Here is a 17,926-nt window from a genome sequence, read left to right as displayed (position 1 = left end):
TTCAAGTTTTGCTGCTGACGAATGTCCTTTGACAGGCCATAGAGTTTGCCTGATGATGTGATAAATAGTGCGGGGCAGATACTCTAGGTCTTCGACATAGAACTCCTTTGGGTAATCAGCGTCATGTGGCAGAGGCTTCATCATGCTCAGCATTTGGCTCATGTTGGGCTCTGGCTTATGGAAGATACTCTCCAAAGCATTGCGGTGAAGCTGACAACCAGGTTCATATAATTCTCCTAGAGTGGGCAGGCCGGTTAGCTCAATGATGTCAAAAGGTCTGGCTTCATGATGGACATTGCCTGTCATCCACTCAAGGACCCAAGTCTTTGGATCCATGTTGTATCCGCGAATGTGGAGGGTAGCATAAAATTGAAGCAGAAGTTCTTTATTCCAATGCTCCTTATCAGTCACAAAGTTCAGCAATCCAGCATCACGGAAGCAGTCAAGGGCTTCTTCAAGGCATGGCAGTCCAGCAATGGCTTCACAGTCAAGACGCATATGAGGGAAGATGCGCCCTTGATCATAAAGAACACATGAATAATAACTGCGCTGCTGATAGCTCCAGAACCAATCTGATGAAATCCTTGGCTTGGAATAGGGGTTCTTGGCGCTATCAAAGAAAGTGTTGTGCGCAATGAAGCCATTTGCATTGAAGGACCCTGGTGAAGTGGCAGTACCTGGAAACCTGGGCAGTCTTGGCTTTGGCTTCTGGACCTGTGGCCTGTGCTCGACATGATAGTCAAATTGCGGACCAGCAGCAGGAGGAGGAACCAGAATAGGCCATCTGACAGTGACCAGCTGACCATAGTTGTATGCTTGCTCAATAGTATGTGGCCTGGGAGGCGGTACCGGAGCAGTGGCAGTGGCTTCAGGCTGCTGATTGGCATCAGGTGCAGCATTGACTTCAGGTGCTATCACTTCGGGCACCACATTGACTTTAGGCGCCACATTAGCTTCAGCCATGACAACGTCATTGGCTTCAGTGTTGGTGTTGGTGGTCACCTCAATGTTGTTAAACTCCACTTGAGTAGCTGGAGGGTCAGACACGTTCTCCTCGAGAACAACTTGGTTAGTTGGGGTGTAGCAACACGTTCTTCTTCTTCTCTTGGTTCTTCTTGGTCATCGGCTGATGCAGCCGGAATATCTTCAGCCATATTGGCTTCAGTCTCGGGGTTGTTCATAGTTGGAGAGGCTTCAGGAAAGACTTGGCGTGAAACGGATTGGCGCTCTTCTCCTTCTGGAACACTTGATAGAGTGACCTGTGGCCTTGGTCCTTTGCGAAGCCTGCAAAACGCTGGCGACGCTTGTGGAGATGGAGTTGGTTGGGCCACAAAGTCTTCATCTTCAATCACCGGAGTGGTGACCTGTGTTGGGGGAGTAATTGGTGTTTCTTCTTGACGGGGGGATTCTTGTGGGTGCTCAGCCGATGAGTCATCCTGAGCAATTGGCGTCAATGGACGACCAATGCTGATGAGTTCGCTGTTCGTAAGAATAGGCGATGATACCACGTTGTGCTCGATCTGAGGAAGGACTTCATCATCTTCAACATTGTCATGATGACCAATGTCTTCAGCTGCGGTGGGGTCAACAGCTGGAATGTCTTCAGCTTCAGGAGCCTCTGTGGAAGCAGGCTCATGAACTATCATTCGACGTTCTTGTTGTGCAGATTCAGGACGAGCAACAGAAATCGGCTCGACTACAAGGGGCTCTGTGGGAGCAGCCCGATCTCTCTTCTTGGTCTTGCGCTTCTTGGTGGGTGGAGCATCATCAGTGGTGTTCTTGATCTTGCGCTTTCTGGCCTTGGCTTCAGCTGCCCTTGTCTTCTGAAGCTCTGAAGCCACTGTGGGGACCTTAGGCTTCACGCCTGTCATACTGGCTGGGAAGACAATGCGAGGCTCTTCCCGCCTGGATGGTTCAGCTTGGTCCACAGATGGCTTCCTCTTCTGCTTGGCAGCCATCTTAGGGTCGATGCCAGGACGCCCAAGTGCCTTGCGCTTCTCAGCTTCATTGTAACCTTGAACACACTTGGCAGCGAGAATCTTCATGCGCTCACGAGAACCTTTGGCTTCATCACGTTTCTTGTGAAACGCTTCCTTGAGCTCATGCAACATGACCTTGAAGTTCTGGACGTCTGCCACGCTGAGCTTGGCCATGTGCTTCTTGAACTGAGCCTTTTCATAATCGATCTTGTGCTTCAGCTCAACAATTTTCTGAGCAAGAGCCAGCTCAGGAGCAATTGCGCCATGGAAGGAGACGCTTAGGCCAATGGGAAGTTGCAGATCGTCAAAGCTGAGATTGGGGGTGTCAAACCACTCATCAATGAAGTTGTTCAAAACTTCCACGTCAAAGAGAGGCAAATCATTGAAGATTTCTGCCTCTTGCTTGCTCTTTATCAGCTCCTCAAGAGCGTCATCAGCAAGATCGTCGTCACTTGACAGATCAATGGCGTCATTCTCGTTCCTCAGAACAGCAGTAGGGGTCAGAGCTGGACCAGTGGTGTGCATAGGCTTCTTTTTCTTCTTCTCAGACTTGGAGATGCGTGAGAAATCTTCAGACTGCACACTTGGTGCAGGAGGAGCAGTGGCCGGAGGCTTCACCCGCGAAGCTTTTGGTGCAGGAGAAGGCTTCAAAGCTTTAGGTTTCTTCAGCTTCTTTGCCTTCGGTGGTGCAGGCGCTTCGTCAGAATCAGCGTCGTCTGCAGGTTCATCCACGACTGTCCCTTGAACCATAATATGAGTGATGAGACCTTCTAGGTTGTAGAAGGGCCCAACAAGATTGGGTTCAGCTTCGCGTGTGCCATCGGCACGAGGAGCAAAGGGGCCTGGATTGAAGTCTAATCCCCGCGACTTCTTGTTTTCTTTGGCCGAGTTCTTGGCAAACTGGAAGTTGCGCTTGAACAGATTGTCATCACGACACCATAGCAATGAAGATGGGTCGGCATCTGCAGGCTGTGGTCCACGGACCATGCAAGGGTAGAAGCCTTGTTCAATGGCTTCAGCTCTGGACCTGGGTGGAAGATTTTTGTACAAGATGTCTCCCCAGGGTCGCTTGATGGCATTCTTCTCAGCATATTCCGGGGTCACAAACCTGTACTTGTACCATTGTTCTGCCCAATATCTTCGAATCCATTGGATTCGGGTTTTTCGCTGATTGTAGTCCTCCTCTGGATCTGTCTTGTACAGCTCATAGAGGTCAGGAGGCAAATCTCTTGAGGTGTTCCCACGGCGCTGTCTGCCACCCTTCCTTGCAGACTTCTCTGTTGCCATGAAGTTCAGACTGAATGGCTTCAATACTGTCAAAGGCTTCCGTCTGCTGGTCAGACAGGAACTGGCTTCGGGAGAGTTGATGTGATGCTGTAAGAATTCTGCAAATGAATGCAGACTATGAGAACCAAGGGATTCTCCCACGGATATGTACCTGTGACAGCATTAGAGATGTGAGGGAAGGGGAAGAGGTCATATGCATTCTCAGAAGATTTTGAAGATAAATCAGTTTTAGAAGACATTGACCTCATAGTGCGAAGACATTCACTTATATGTTGAGAGTTGGTTCCAGATTTGTACGAATCCAAGAATAAGTACAAGTGAGGAATCTAACTATGTGTGAAGCATAAGTTAATATACTAGGCATTATATGAGATGCAGACAGGATAGATCCAAATTTGTGGAGGCAGAAACCACTTTTGGTAGAAAGGATGAATCTATAGGATCAAAAGGATGATAAAAAGAGGGTTTTAATTTACCACACGATGAACTGCTAGACGGAGTAGAAGATGAGGCCGAGCAGTTCGATCTTCCGTGCCCTAACTTGGCGACGGAGGACACCTATGGCGGCGGCGGAGAAGACGATGTCCGCGGCCGGCGTGAAGACGGCGTCGGAGAGGTCACGACAGCTAAGCGCTTCGTCACCGGCGTCATCGAGAGCTAGCGGTGGCGCTAGGGTTTGTCGAGGTGGAGAGGTGGAAGAAGGATTTTGACCGCGATTGGACGGGTATTTATAGGGAAAGGGACGACACAGCGTAATTACGCAGGTGCCCCTGGCGGTTCACATCTGAGGGACACGTGGCGAACATGCAACACATTGGGAGTTGTCCCACGTTCCCACGCCCGCCTGGACTGTCGGATGGTCGTTTCGGCTTCTCCGGGTTTCAGGCAATAAGAATTGAACATTTAAAACAGATTTAATGTTTGTCTCTGTATCTTCTGCTGACAAGGACGCAGAGAAGACATTCGACAGTTTCAACAGAATGCATATGATTTGGATAGATAGAGTTTGAGGTAGAAAGCATAGAGAGGTTAGGGTCCGATCACATTCACTTAGTTCAAAAGATTCAAACGAGAAGACATAGCTATAAGTGAATGTTGTAGAGGAGAGAACACTAATATATGTATATATCAGAATGCAACCAAATCAACATAGTGAAGATAATCATGAAGACATGTTGAAATTGAAGACAAACCAAATGCGAAGACATAGAAAATGTAACGCCATGAGAAAACACTTCAAACAGAAGAATTTGGTGGTGGCGTTACCCACCGTATAGGAAGTATTAGACCCAGACACGGCGCACAATTATCGTGGCGCTCCGAAGTCAAATTCCACGATAATGTATTCACACTTAGAATGTAAGTCTTCATTGATTGAAGATATACTTTACTTCGTGTGTTGTACATCTAAGTCATCAACATACATAAGTGTTAGGATGTGTGCCTGGTCATAGGACATTTGAGGATTCCAAGATATTTAGCTCACACCATAACTTGCAAAACCTTTTCTCATCCAAGGGCTTTGTGAAAATCTCTGCCAGTTGCTCTTCAGTGTTGACGTGTATGATATCAATATCTTCCTTCATGACATCATCTCTGAGAAAGTGATGACGAATTTCAATATGCTTTGTCTTCGAGTGCTGAACTGGGTTGTTGGCAATCTTGATGGCGCTTTCGTTGTCGCAATAGAGTGGTACTTGTTTCAAATGGATGCCATAGTCCTTGAGTGTTTGCTTCATCCATAGAAGCTGAGCGCAGCAAGATCCAGCAGCAATGTATTCAGATTCAGCACTAGAGAGTGATACACGGTTCTGCTTCTTTGAAGACCAACAGACAAGTGATCGTCCCAGAAAGTGACATGTGCCTGATGTAGACTTGCGATCCACCTTGTCACCAGCATAATCAGCATCCAAGAATCCAACTAGATCAAACTCTGAGCCCTTTGGATACCATAATCCTAATGTTGGGGTGTAAGACAAATATCGAAGAATTCGCTTCACAGCTAAGTGATGCGATTCCTTTGGTGCCGCTTGGAATCGAGCACACATGCAAACACTAAGCATAATATCTGGCGTAGATGCACATAAATAAAGTAAAGAACCAATCATGGAGCAGTATACCTTTTGATCGAACTCTTTACCATTGGCGTCAGGACCCAGATGACTCTTGGTTGGCATTGGCGTCGTGTAACCTTTGGAGTCTTGCATTCCAAACTTCTTCAGGCAATCTTTGAGGTATTTCTCTTGAGATATGAAGATGCCATTTCTTTGCTGACGAATTTTAAGACCAAGGAAGAACTTCAGCTCACCCATCATGGACATCTGATATTGCTCTTGCATCATGTGTCCAAACTCATCACTGTATTTCTGGTTGGTGCAGCCGAAGATAATGTCATCCACATATATTTGGCACACAAACAGTTCACCATCATATGTCTTCGTGAAGAGTGTGGGATCCAGGGAACCAGGTTTGAAGCCTTTGCTTTTCAGGAAGTCTTTGAGCGTGTCATACCAAGCGCGAGGGGCTTGTTTGAGGCCATATAGTGCCTTGTTTAGCTTGTACACCATATCAGGATGTTTTGGATCTTCAAAGCCAGGAGGTTGTGCAACATACACTTCTTCTTCAATCTTGCCGTTGAGAAATGCACTCTTCACATCCATTTGATACAGCAAGATGTTGTGATGGTTAGCATAGGCTAGCAATATGCGAATAGCTTCAAGCCTAGCCACAGGAGCAAATGTTTCATCGAAGTCAATCCCTTCAACTTGAGTGTATCCTTGAGCAACGAGACGAGCTTTGTTTCTGACAACTTGACCATGCTCATCTTGTTTGTTGTGATATATCCATTTTGTGCCTATTATGTTGTGCTTGCGGGGGTCAGGACGCTTGACAAGTTCCCAGACATTGTTCAGCTTGAACTTTTGAAGCTCTTCTTGCATAGCTTGAATCCATTCAGGTTCCATGAAGGCTTCAACAACTTTCTTGGGTTCAGATATTGAGACAAAAGCAAAGTGCCCACAGAAATTTGCTAGTTGAGTTGCTCTTGAATGAGTGAGTGGACCAGGCGCATTGATGCTATCAATTATCTTCTCAACCTGTACTTCATTTGCAACACGAGGATGAACTGGACGAAGATTTTGCTCTTGTTGATCATTGTCATCGTTGGGTGGATTGTCTTTGGGCTGAGCATTGTCTTCAGGTTGATTAGGTGCAGAAATGATAAGTTCCTCTTCAGGCTGTGCTTCAGACGGTATAATTTCACCAGTTCCCATTAGCTTGATGGATTCACTGGGTGGAACTTCATCTAACACATTTGGCAGGTGCTCTCTTTGCGAGCCGTTAGTCTCATCGAACCGCACATCCACAGTTTCAACCACTTTATAGTGAAAGAGGTTGAAGACTCTGTAGGAGTGCGAATCCTTTCCGTAACCAAGCATAAAACCTTCATGTGCTTTCGGTGCAAATTTTGAAGTGTGATGTAGATCCTTGATCCAGCACCTAGCACCAAATACCCTGAAGTAACTGACATTTGGCTTCTTACCAGTGAGGAGTTCATACGATGTTTTCTTCAGAAGCTTGTGAAGATAAACACGGTTGATGACATGGCATGCAGTATCAATAGCTTCAGGCCAGAACTTCCTTGGTGTCTTGTATTCATCAAGCATCGTCCGAGCCATCTCAATGAGGGTTCTGTTCTTGCGCTCCACGATGCCATTCTGCTGAGGTGTGTACGGAGCGGAGAACTCATGAGTGATTCCCAATGTATCCAAGTAAAGGTCGAGGCCGGTGTTCTTGAACTCAGTGCCGTTGTCACTTCTGATATGCTTGATCTTGACGCCATAGTTGTTCATGGCACGGTTGGCGAAGCGTCTGAAGACATCCTGCACTTCAGTCTTGTAGAGAATTATGTGCACCCACGTATATCTTGAGTAATCATCAACAATGACGAAGCCATAAAGACAAGCAGTAGTAGTGAGAGTAGAGTAGTGAGTAGGGCCAAATAAGTCCATGTGTAGCAGCTCGAAGGGTTGAGATGTCGTCATGATTGTGTTCGAGGGATGCTTGGCCCTAGTCATCTTTCCAGCTTCGCAGGCACCGCACAAGTGATCCTTCTTGAACTTGACGCCCTCGATGCCTATGACATGCTTCTTCTTGGCGAGAGTGTGTAAGTTCCTCATGCCAGCATGCCCTAGCCTCTGATGCCAGAGCCAACACTCTGAAACTTTTGCAAGAAGGCATACGGCAAGCTGTGGCCCTACTGAGAAATCTACCATGTATAGATCATCTTTCCGGTACCCTTCAAAGACTAGAGAATTGTCAGATTCCATTAGTACAAGGCAATGATATTTTCCAAATATCACAATCATGTTCAAGTCACAAAGCATTGAGACAAACATTAAGTTGAAACCAAGGGATTCAACAAGCATCACTTTATCCATGTGCTGATCCTTTGAGATAGCAACTCTACCTAGACCCAATACCTTGCTTTTACCAGTGTCAGTGAATGTGATGTGACTCTTGTCAGATGGACGTAAGGTTGAGTCCATGAGAAGACTTCGATCACCAGTCATATGATTAGTGCATCCGCTGTCCATAATCCATTCTGAAGCATGAGGTGTCAAGGGGGATAGGCTTGACCAAGAGTATTGTGAAGCATAAACATTTGACGGGCAAGAGGATTATCAAAGCTCAGATCAAGATTAGGACTGATAGGATGATTGGCAAACGATTCAGGAACAAAATACATAGTGAGACCATTTGGGCATTTGATCTTGCGCCCTACAAGATGTTTTAGGTCCCCAGCAATAGCATCAGACGCCTTTGATTTCTGGCTGGAGACCTTTCCCTCCAAAAGAAAGTTAATTCTTCTTAACCACACACATCTTCAGGGGTGGCTTAGAAGCAATGAGTCTATGTGCACCGTCTGAGAACTTTGGCTTTGAAGCCCTAGCAAATAGCCTTGCAGGAGGTGAATAGTACTCATATGAATAAGCAAAATAGTTCTTAGTTTTATGAACATAGCGGTTTGAAGAAACACGCTCATATTCATAAGTCTGAGTATGGTTTCCCTGCAAAACATTGGCGTTAGGGTGACTCAGGTGAGTCCTCTGTCTGTATGAGGCCTTTGGACCATATGAAGCCTTTGGTCTGGGATTTTTCTTCTTCCCAGGTGGTGTCATGATGACATTCACAGGAAGATTCTCGAGACAACTTTTGGGAACCGAGATCTTCTTCATAGGTGGCCCATTCCTACAGTTAGTACCAATATACCTGGCAAACACTTCACCATTCTGATTCTTAAACAGTTTATAGTTTGCATCAAATGATTCATCAATGATAACAGGGTTAGCACAAGTGAAGCTAGATAAGGTGGATGGATCCACTGAAGGTCCCTTTGCAGCAACCCATGTGGTTTTGGGGTACTGCTCAGGCTTCCAGTAGGAGCCATCAACATTCATTTTCCTCTCGAACCCAACACCCTCTTTCCTAGGGTTTCGGTTCAGAATCTGCTTTTTGAGGACATCGCACAGTGTCTGATGCCCTTTGAGACTTTTGTACATCCCTGTTTCAAGCAATGTCTTCAACCTAGCATTTTCATCAGCAATAGTAGTGGTATCCTCCACAGAGGGGTTAGTTACCACATCAGCAGTTGAAGATATTGCAACAGTAGCAGCAGTAGAACATTCAGCAACAGAAGTAGCGTTATCACGCTCAAGGCATTTTAGACAAGGTGGTTCAAATCCTTCCTGAGCGGAACTGATCTGTTCAGCGCGAAGTGACTCATTCTCTTTTTGAAGATCTTCATGAGCCGCTCTCAATTTCTCAAGCTCTTGCTTCCTTTGAAGATAATCATAGGAGAGCTTTTCATGAGTGGTTGAGAGCGTTTCATGACGACTTTCAAGTTCCTGGTACTTAACATGAAGATTTTTTATGTCTTCAATTAAGGACTGAGAATGGGTCATTTCAGCGTCCAACAGGTCATCGCTTTTGTCTAACAGTTTTTGAGTATGTTCCATAGCTTTTTGTTGTTCAGTTGCAATTTTAGCAAGTGTTTTGTAGCTGGGTTTGGATTCACAATCAGAGTCATCTTCACTTGATGTTTGAAAGTAAGCATCGTGTGATTTTACCTTGGCACCACATGCCATGATGCAGTAGGTGGGAACAGAGTCGTCCTTGTCATTAGCTTTAGCGTTATTGATGGAGCCATTGTCTTCAGTGTTGAAGATGGACTTGGCAACGTAGGCTGTAGCTAGAGCCAGACTTGCAACGCCAGGGTCGGACTCCTCCTCAGACTCCACCTCCGCCTCCTCAGAAGCAGACTCCTCCCATGAATCCATCTCCTTGCCGACAAAAGAACGAGCCTTGCCAGATGAGCTCTTCTTATGAGATGAACACTTGGATGAGGACTTGTAAGAAGACTTTGAGGATTTCTTCTTCTTCTTGTCATCAGAATCATATTACTTGCTCTTCTTCTTCTTCTTGTTCTCATTGTCCCACTGTGGACACTCAGAGATGTAGTGTCCAGGTTTCTTGCACTTGTGACATGTTCTCTTCTTGTAGTCATGAGTGGAAGCTTCATCATTTCTTGAGCTGGATTGTGAAGACTTTCTGAAGCCCTTCTTCTTAGTGAACTTCTGGAACTTCTTCACAAGCATGGCAAGTTCCTTTCCAATGTGTTCAGGATCATCAGAACTGAAGTCAGATTCTTCTTCAGATGAGGAAATAGCTTTTGCCTTCAAAGCACGAGTTCAGCCGTAGTTGGGACCATAGATATCTCTTTTCTCAGATAGCTGGAACTCATGTGTGTTGAGCGTCTCAAGTATATCAGACGGATCGAGTGTCTTGAAGTCAGGGCGTTCTTGTATCATGAGGGCAAGGGTGTCGAATGAGCTGTCAAGTGATCTCAGTAGTGTCTTGACGATTTCATGCTTGGTGATCTCAGTGGCGCCGAGAGCATGAAGCTCATTTGTGATGTCAGTGAGCCGATCAAACGTGAGCTGGACATTCTCATTATCGTTTCTCTTGAAGCGGTTGAAGAGGTTGCGAAGAACACTGATCCTTTGATCTCTCTGGGTTGAGACGCCTTCGTTGACCTTGGAGAGCCAGTCCCAGACTAGCTTCGACGTTTCCAGAGCACTCACACGGCCATACTGTCCTTTGGTCAAATGACCATAGATGATGTTCTTGGAAGTAGAATCCAGTTGAATGAACTTCTTGACATCAGCAGGGGTGACACCTTCACCAGTCTTGGGAACGCCATTCTTGACGACATACGAGAGGTCGACATCAATGGCTTGAAGATGCATGCACATCTTATTCTTCCAGTAGGGATATTCAGTTCCATTGAAGATGGGGCAAGTAGCGGAGACTTTGATTATCCCAGCAGTCGACATAGCTAAAACTCCAGGTGGTTAAACCGAATCACACAGAACAAGGGAGTACGTTGCTCTGATACCAATTGAAAGTGCTAGTTATCGACTAGAAGGGGGTGAATAGGCGATTTTTATGAAAGTCTTCAAAACATGAGAGTTTCGAAGACAAACACTAGAAATGAACCTATTGATATGAAGCGGAAGGTAGACTACACTAGGCAAGCCATAGTCAAGTATTCAATGAAGTGAAAGTACGAAGACTAATAGCAGCTAGGTAGTAAAGATCAGGACGGAAGATATTATGAAGCCAATCAACGATGAAAGTCACACAGTGAAGTCAAACAGGTAATGCAAGCAGGCAATGACTTCACGAATACAGACTGTAAGTAAAGAGAGGGAGAGGATAGAACCAGTCACTTGGTGAAGACAAAGGATTTGTTGGACCAATTCCAGTTGTTGTGACAACTGTACATCTGGTTAGGGAGGCTGAGATTCAACTCAGAAGACCGCGTCTTCGCCTTATTCCCCTTGAGCTAAGGACACCCAGTCCTCGCCCAATCACTCTGGTAAGTCTTCAAGGTAGACATCCAAACCTTCACAAACTTCGTTCACCGGCGATCCACAATGACTCTTCGATGCTCAGAACGCGACGCCTAACCGGCTGGAGGATTCACAGTCCTCAAGTGTAACAAGTCTTCAGGTCACGCGGACAAAAAGACTTCAGTGATGCCTAACACTCTTTGGCTCTAGGTGTTTGGGCTTTGTCCTCGCAAGGATTTCTCTCTCTCAAAAGCTTCGGAGGTGGGTTGGTCTCAAACGACAAAATCCGTGTACTAACTCTGAGCAGCCACCAATTTATGGTGTAGAGGGTGGGCTATTTATAGCCACTAGGCAACCCGACCTGATTTGTCCGAAATGACCCTGGGTCACTAAGGAACTGACACGTGTTCCAACGGTCAGATTTCAAACACACGCGGAAACTTTACTTGGGCTACAAGTAAAGCTGACTCATCCAGCTCTGGATAAGATTTGCTCTCATTGTCTTCGCTCGAAGACATAGGATTTTGGTTGAGCATTACTTCAGTCACTCTGACTTTGTTCACTGGGACCCCACTTAACAGTACGGTGGTTCCTACGACTCAACAAAGAAGAAAAGGAAAAAACGAAACAACTAAGTCTTCGCGCTCCATAGTCTTCATGCAATGCCTTCTCTTGTCATAGTCTTCAATGTGAATATCTTCACATACCACCATTGTCTTCAATGTCTTCATACACTTTTAGGGGTCATCTCCGGTAGGTAAACCGAATCAATGAGGGACTACTACCTGTGTTATCCTGCAATTCTCACAAACACATTAGTCCCTCAACCAGGTTTGTCGTCAATACTCCAAAACCAACTAGGGGTGGCACTAGATGCACTTACAGTACTCATGTACATATGGTTGAAAGTTTACATCTGCCGTCTCTATAAGGAATGCAAGTGCATGCTCACATGGCTTTCCAGTGTGTTGCCATTCTAGGCAAGTGCACTCACGGCTGCCTATCTTCACAACATGTCCTTGACCTCACGACTTTCTCGGGTTGATCTTCCAACAACCAAATGGTCAAGTTGCCTAGTTCTATTATTTATTTGTTGAATGATGGCAGGCAATATCTCTCCCTGGAGCATTTTCCCAATCCTTCTCCTTCTATAAACAAGTATCATAATTTTCTCGCTTATTGCATCGGCTAGCTCATCCATGGGCAGCTCCTTTGTTCCTTTGATCCAGCTATTGAAGCACTCTGCTAGATTATTGTGAATGTAATCACATTTTATTTCTGTGTTGAAGTCACATCTCATCCACTTTAAGTTACGATAGGTACACAAGTAGGTACTCACTGCAGGTTCAGCTTCAAATATCTTGCCCATATGATAACTAAATGTTTCCAGACGATAAGCCTTGGCTGCTAGCCACATGCGACCAAAAACATCTCCGTGAAACTTCTTTTTGAAGTTTGACATTAGATGCCTAAAGCATTCCCTTTGCTCAGCTTGAGGAAACACAATTTTAACTGCATTCTCTAACCCTTTGCATGCATTGGTACAAATAGCTAGAGTTTGAAGATGACCTATTGCCCTATGCAGTTATTGCATAAACCAAATCCAGTTACCCTCGGTTTCCGTACCAAAGAAACCGAATGCTAAAGGAAACATCCAATTTTGTCCATCTAGTGTTGTACATGCTGCTAATTGACCATTCCACTTTCCAGTCAAAAATGTGGAGTCTATACTGACATATGGTCTACAACCAGCCAAGAAGCCATCAATGCACGGCTTAAGTGCCATAAAAAATCTGCGGAAATGCACTTCACCTCCTTCCCTCTTGACATCAACCTCGACAATGCTACTGGGAGATCTTTTATCAATCTCAGCTTTGAAATTGAATAATGACTGAAAGCTTTTTCCCCAGGTCCCATATAAACTATTCTTGGCCCTTTCTTTTCCCTTGTCAACAATATGATACCCAATAGTACATTTGTACTCGGCCTGTAGCTTTTTTCGGAGCTCGCTGGCACCAATGTTTGGTTCAGTTTGAAGATACCCCATTGCCTTTTCTGCCACCCATGCTTGGTCTGCCATGCTTGTAATCACTGCAGCGGTTGATGAACACTTATGAAGCTTTACTATCTTGTTTACCTGCAGAAAACACAATACCAACCATTAGTTGCCAGTAATTTATAAAAGATAGTTTCAACATTAAAAATGATTCATCTTAGGTAAGTTTGTACCCTGGCTGTTTTTCCATCTTCTATTGTCCTAGCAGTTATTCTCCAAGGACATGCATTTCCTTTACAGTGACCCACAAATCTAGTAGTGTCACTATCCTTGGTCTTGATGTCAAACTTGCTTCTGATAGCAAATGTTCTCATGAGCATCCTAAACTCGTTCATTGAACGAAACAAAGATCCTTCCTCTATCACAGGATGCTCCATATCATACCAAAAGTGATCCTCTTCAGGCATATGGTCAGGCACAGGAAGAGCCGCATCAGCAAGTAAATCCTCATCAATATCAGCCACACATGCATCAACATCTGCAATGGAGGCTTTCATAGCTGCTTCAGATACAATTTTCCGATGCTCAGGTTCATCATTGATGCCAAGCACTGAGCACATGTTCTCTTCTGTTATAGGAACATCAATTTCTTCATCATTCATTGGTGCTATCCCAATCTCGGAGCAATCAACACTTCCTTCCATAGTTGATACCTATCTATCATTGCTAGCCACCGACCGAGACCTACTTGGAAAACAAAAGATTTTTAGTTATGAAGGGAACATAAGGGCATAATCTAACTAGTTAGCAACTATTAAAAGTATGCTACATGTATGCAACTGCAGGGAGGTAACGATAAGGAGGTCTATCAAAGCCTGCAATCGGTAAAAAAGGTCGCTGACATCCTGATTGTCCATTTGTTATGTTAGGAAACAAGTAACAGATTGTTTAATATTCATTTTCCAGTAAAACTAAGTGTATGCCCATGTCATTGGGTTCATGATCCTCCTAGAAGTATTCATCCATATGGTTTAAAGATTTGGATAATTTTAGAACTTTATACTCCTGAATCCTGATAATTATGTGTCCATCATATTGTTGCAGTTGCAGGGTTACTACAAGTGTAGCAGCGTTAGGGGCTGCCTAGCGAGGAGGCATGCAAAAAGGTTCAAACCTTGGATCCGTGTGGCACTGTGTGTGTTTGGGGTGAGGTGGGGTGGGAGGGAGGGGAGATAATATACTGACCAATCTGGAGCAGATCGTGGTGATCCATGGACGCAACAGTCACCTCCCTGTCTGGCAGTCTGTGGGATCGTCTCAGCGGCCATCTGTGTGAAGCCTCGCTGTGCAGGGGTCGTCGGAGTTGATGGCTTGGGGGTCGGTGGTGGATCCACCTCTCCACTAGCCATGAACACCACGACACAAGCAACAGAATCAATCTATGATTTGTTAGTAGTTGGTTCCGTTGGGTAAAGCCATGTAAAGAAAGTAGATATGATTTGTTCCCTGTTAATTAGTTGCTTCGGTTGGATACAACCTTGTAAAGAAAAAGATTTGTATAGTGTCAAATTGTAAATTAGCCACAGGGGCAACTGTGTCTTTTCGCATGGAGAAAAAAGGGATACAAAATTGAAAATGATTACAGTAATTGAAAAGGGCAAGTCATCAAAAGAAAAATGAAAAGTGGGGCAAATGATCTAATCCTATGTAAAATGGGGCAAATCATCTAATTCCCAAGTAAAGTGGGGCAAAATATCCAATCTCCCTTGCTAAAGCATTCCGAACGAAAAAAGGAGGTGTATCCGACCACACTGTCGGTGGATTACCCCTCCCAAAGCTAGCTAGCTCATGAGCAACCATGTTCGACTCTCTATTACAATGTTCGATAATGAGCTTTCTGAAATCTTCAAGTAAATTACGGCAATCCTCAAGAATTGTTGCAGCCACCAAAGCATACCCTTCATTCATCCTTAAAGCATCCATGACGATCGAGCTATCAGATTGGACCAAAATGCTATCACACCCAAGACCGCGTATAAATATGATACCTTGGTGCATAGCCTCGGCCTCAGCTGCCACTACATCAGTCACATGAGACATTTTGGGTTGCTGCAGCTGCTATAAATCCGCCATTATGGTCCCTCACCACCATTCCACAAGAGCCTGATACGTCTCCAACGTATCTATAATTTATGAAGTATTCATGCTATTATATTATCCATCTTGGATGTTTATGGGCTTTATTAAACACTTTTATATCACTTTTGGGACTAACCTATTGACCCAGAGCCCAGTGCCAGTTCCTGTTTTTTCCCTTGTTTTAGTGTTTCGAAGAAAAGGAATGTCAAACGGAGTCGAAACGGAATGAAACCTTCTGGAGAAGTTATTTTTGGAAGGAAAGCAACCTGATAGACTTGGAGTGCACGTCAGGAAAGAAACGAGGGAGCCACGAGGTAGGGGGGCGCACCCACCCCCTAGGGTGCGCCCTCCACCCTCGTGGGCCCCTCGTGGCTCCCCTGACGTATTTCTTCCGCCTATATATATATCCATATACCCCAAAACAATCGGGGAACAGAATAGATCGGGAGTTCCGCCGCCGCAAGCCTCTGTAGCCACCAAAAACCAATCAGGACCTTGTTCCGGCACCCTGCCGGAGGGGGGAACCCTCACCGGTGGCCATCTTCATCATCCCGGTGCTCTCCATGACGAGGAGGGAGTAGTTCACCCTCGGGGCTGAGGGTATGTACCAGTAGCTATGTGTTTGACCTCTCTCTCTCTCGTGTTCTTGATTTGGCACGATCTTGATGTATCGCGAGCTTTGCTATTATAGTTGGATCTTATGATGTTTCTCCCCCTCTACTCTCTTGTAATGGATTGAGTTTTCCCTTTGAAGTAATCTTATCGGATTGAGTCTTTAATGATTTGAGAACACTTGATGTATGTCTTGCCGTGCGTATTTGTGGTGACAATGGGATATCACAAGATTCACTTGATGTATGTTTTGGTGATCAACTTGCGGGTTCCGCCCATGAACCTATGCATAGGGGTTGGCACACGTTTTCGTCTTGATTCTCCGGTAGAAACTTTGGGGCACTCTTTGAGGTTCTATGTGTTGGTTGAATAGATGAATCTGAGATTGTGTGATGCATATCGTATAATCATACCCACGGATACTTGAGGTGACATTGGAGTATCTAGGTGACATTAGGGTTTTGGTTGATTTGTGTCTGAAGGTGTTATTCTAGTACAAACTCTAGGGCTGTTTGTGACACTTATAGGAATAGCCCAACGGATTGATTGGAAAGAATAACTTTGAGGTGGTTTCGTACCCTACCATAATCTCTTCGTTTGTTCTCTACTATTAGTGACTTTGGAGTGACTCTTTGTTGCATGTTGAGGGATAGCTATATGATCCAATTATGTTATTATTGTTGAGAGAATTTGCACTAGTGAAAGTATGAACCCTAGGCCTTGTTTCCTAGAATTGCAATACCGTTTACGCTCACTTTTACCACTTGTTACCTTGCTGTTTTTATATTTTCAGATTACAAAAACCTATATCTACAATCCATATTGCACTTGTATCACCATCTCTTCGCCGAACTAGTGCACCTATACAATTTACCATTGTATTGGGTGTGTTGGGGACACAAGAGACTCTTTGTTATTTGGTTGCAGGGTTGTTTGAGAGAGACCATCTTCATCCTACGCCTCCCATGGATTGATAAACCTTAGGTCATCCACTTGAGGGAAATTTGCTACTGTCCTACAAACATCTGCACTTGGAGGCCCAACAACATCTACAAGAAGAAGGTTGTGTAGTAGACATCAAGCTCTTTTCTGGCGCCGTTGCCGGGGAGGCTAGGTAAGCGGCACTCACACCCCGTCAACTAAGATCTTTTCTGGCGCCGTTGCCGGGGAGGTGAGTGCTTGAAGGTATATCTTTAGATCTTGCAATCGAATCTTTTAGTTTCTTGTTTTATCACTAGTTTATATTATAAAACAAAACTACAAAAAAATGGAATTAAGGGTGCCTCATATGCTTCATCTTTTTAATATCTTTCGTGAAAATGATGGGAAGGAAAATTGTGCTCAAGTGCTAGAAGAAGAAATCTATAGAATGTTTGGCACTAAATCTCTGTATGATGAGCAAGATTGCAATGTTGTTAGTATGAATTCTATGAATATCCATGATGCTAATGATATGCTAAGCCACAAGCTTGGGGATGCTATGTTTGATGAAGATGATATGTTTAGTCCCCCAAGCTTTGATGAGCAAATTTACTATGATGAAAGCATGCCTCCTATCTATGATGATTACGTATGCTATAAAGAATAATGATAACCATGAAACTTGTCATCTTGATCTTAATTTTCAATCACATGATAGTTATTTTGTTGAGTTTGCTCCCACTACTATTGATGAGAATAGATTTGCTTATGTGGAGAGTAATAAAAATTCTATGCTTATGCATCATGAAAAGAATGCTTTAGGTGCTAGTTATATTGTTGAATTCATTCATGATGCGACTGAAAATTATTATGAGGGAGGAACATATGCTTGTTGGAATTGCAATAATATCAAGTTTCCTCTCTATGTGCTTAAAGTTTTGAAGTTATGCTTGTTTTGCCTTCCTATGCTAGCTGATTATTGTTCCCATAAGTTGTTTGCTCACAAAATCCCTATGCATAGGAAGTGGGTTAGACTTAAATGTGCTAGTCATATTCTTCATGATGCTCTCTTTATGTTT

The 17,926-nt window shown here is 44.4% G+C and overlaps 1 protein-coding gene across 1 annotated transcript; it reads right to left on the bottom strand.

Annotated features, from left to right (window-relative positions):
• Positions 1-12,764: 12,764 nt before the first annotated feature.
• LOC109747787 (uncharacterized) lies at positions 12,765-13,879 on the bottom strand. The gene is made up of 2 exons (XM_020306811.1): positions 13,409-13,879; positions 12,765-13,316 (listed from the first exon to the last, which is right to left on the bottom strand). The coding sequence occupies exons 1-2, from the start codon at positions 13,877-13,879 to the stop codon at positions 12,765-12,767; spliced, it is 1,023 nt and encodes a 340-aa protein (XP_020162400.1).
• Positions 13,880-17,926: the final 4,047 nt, after the last annotated feature.

This window comes from Aegilops tauschii, chromosome 7 (genome assembly GCF_002575655.3).
Source record: "Aegilops tauschii subsp. strangulata cultivar AL8/78 chromosome 7, Aet v6.0, whole genome shotgun sequence".
NCBI lineage: Eukaryota > Viridiplantae > Streptophyta > Magnoliopsida > Poales > Poaceae > Aegilops > Aegilops tauschii.
The sequence above is the reverse complement of the archived record's forward strand: the minus strand, read 5'-3'. Positions and strand labels throughout refer to the sequence as shown.

What these genes read in the sequence shown, in the direction of transcription:
- LOC109747787 (XM_020306811.1), bottom strand. Translation starts at nt 13,879, where the DNA reads ATGGAAGGAAGTGTTGATTGCTCCGAGATTGGGATAGCACCAATGAAT. An exon ending in AAGATGGAAAAACAGCCAGG is followed by an intron (nt 13,317 to 13,408) that starts GTACAAACTTAC and finishes TGTTTTCTGCAG; the next exon opens with GTAAACAAGATAGTAAAGCT.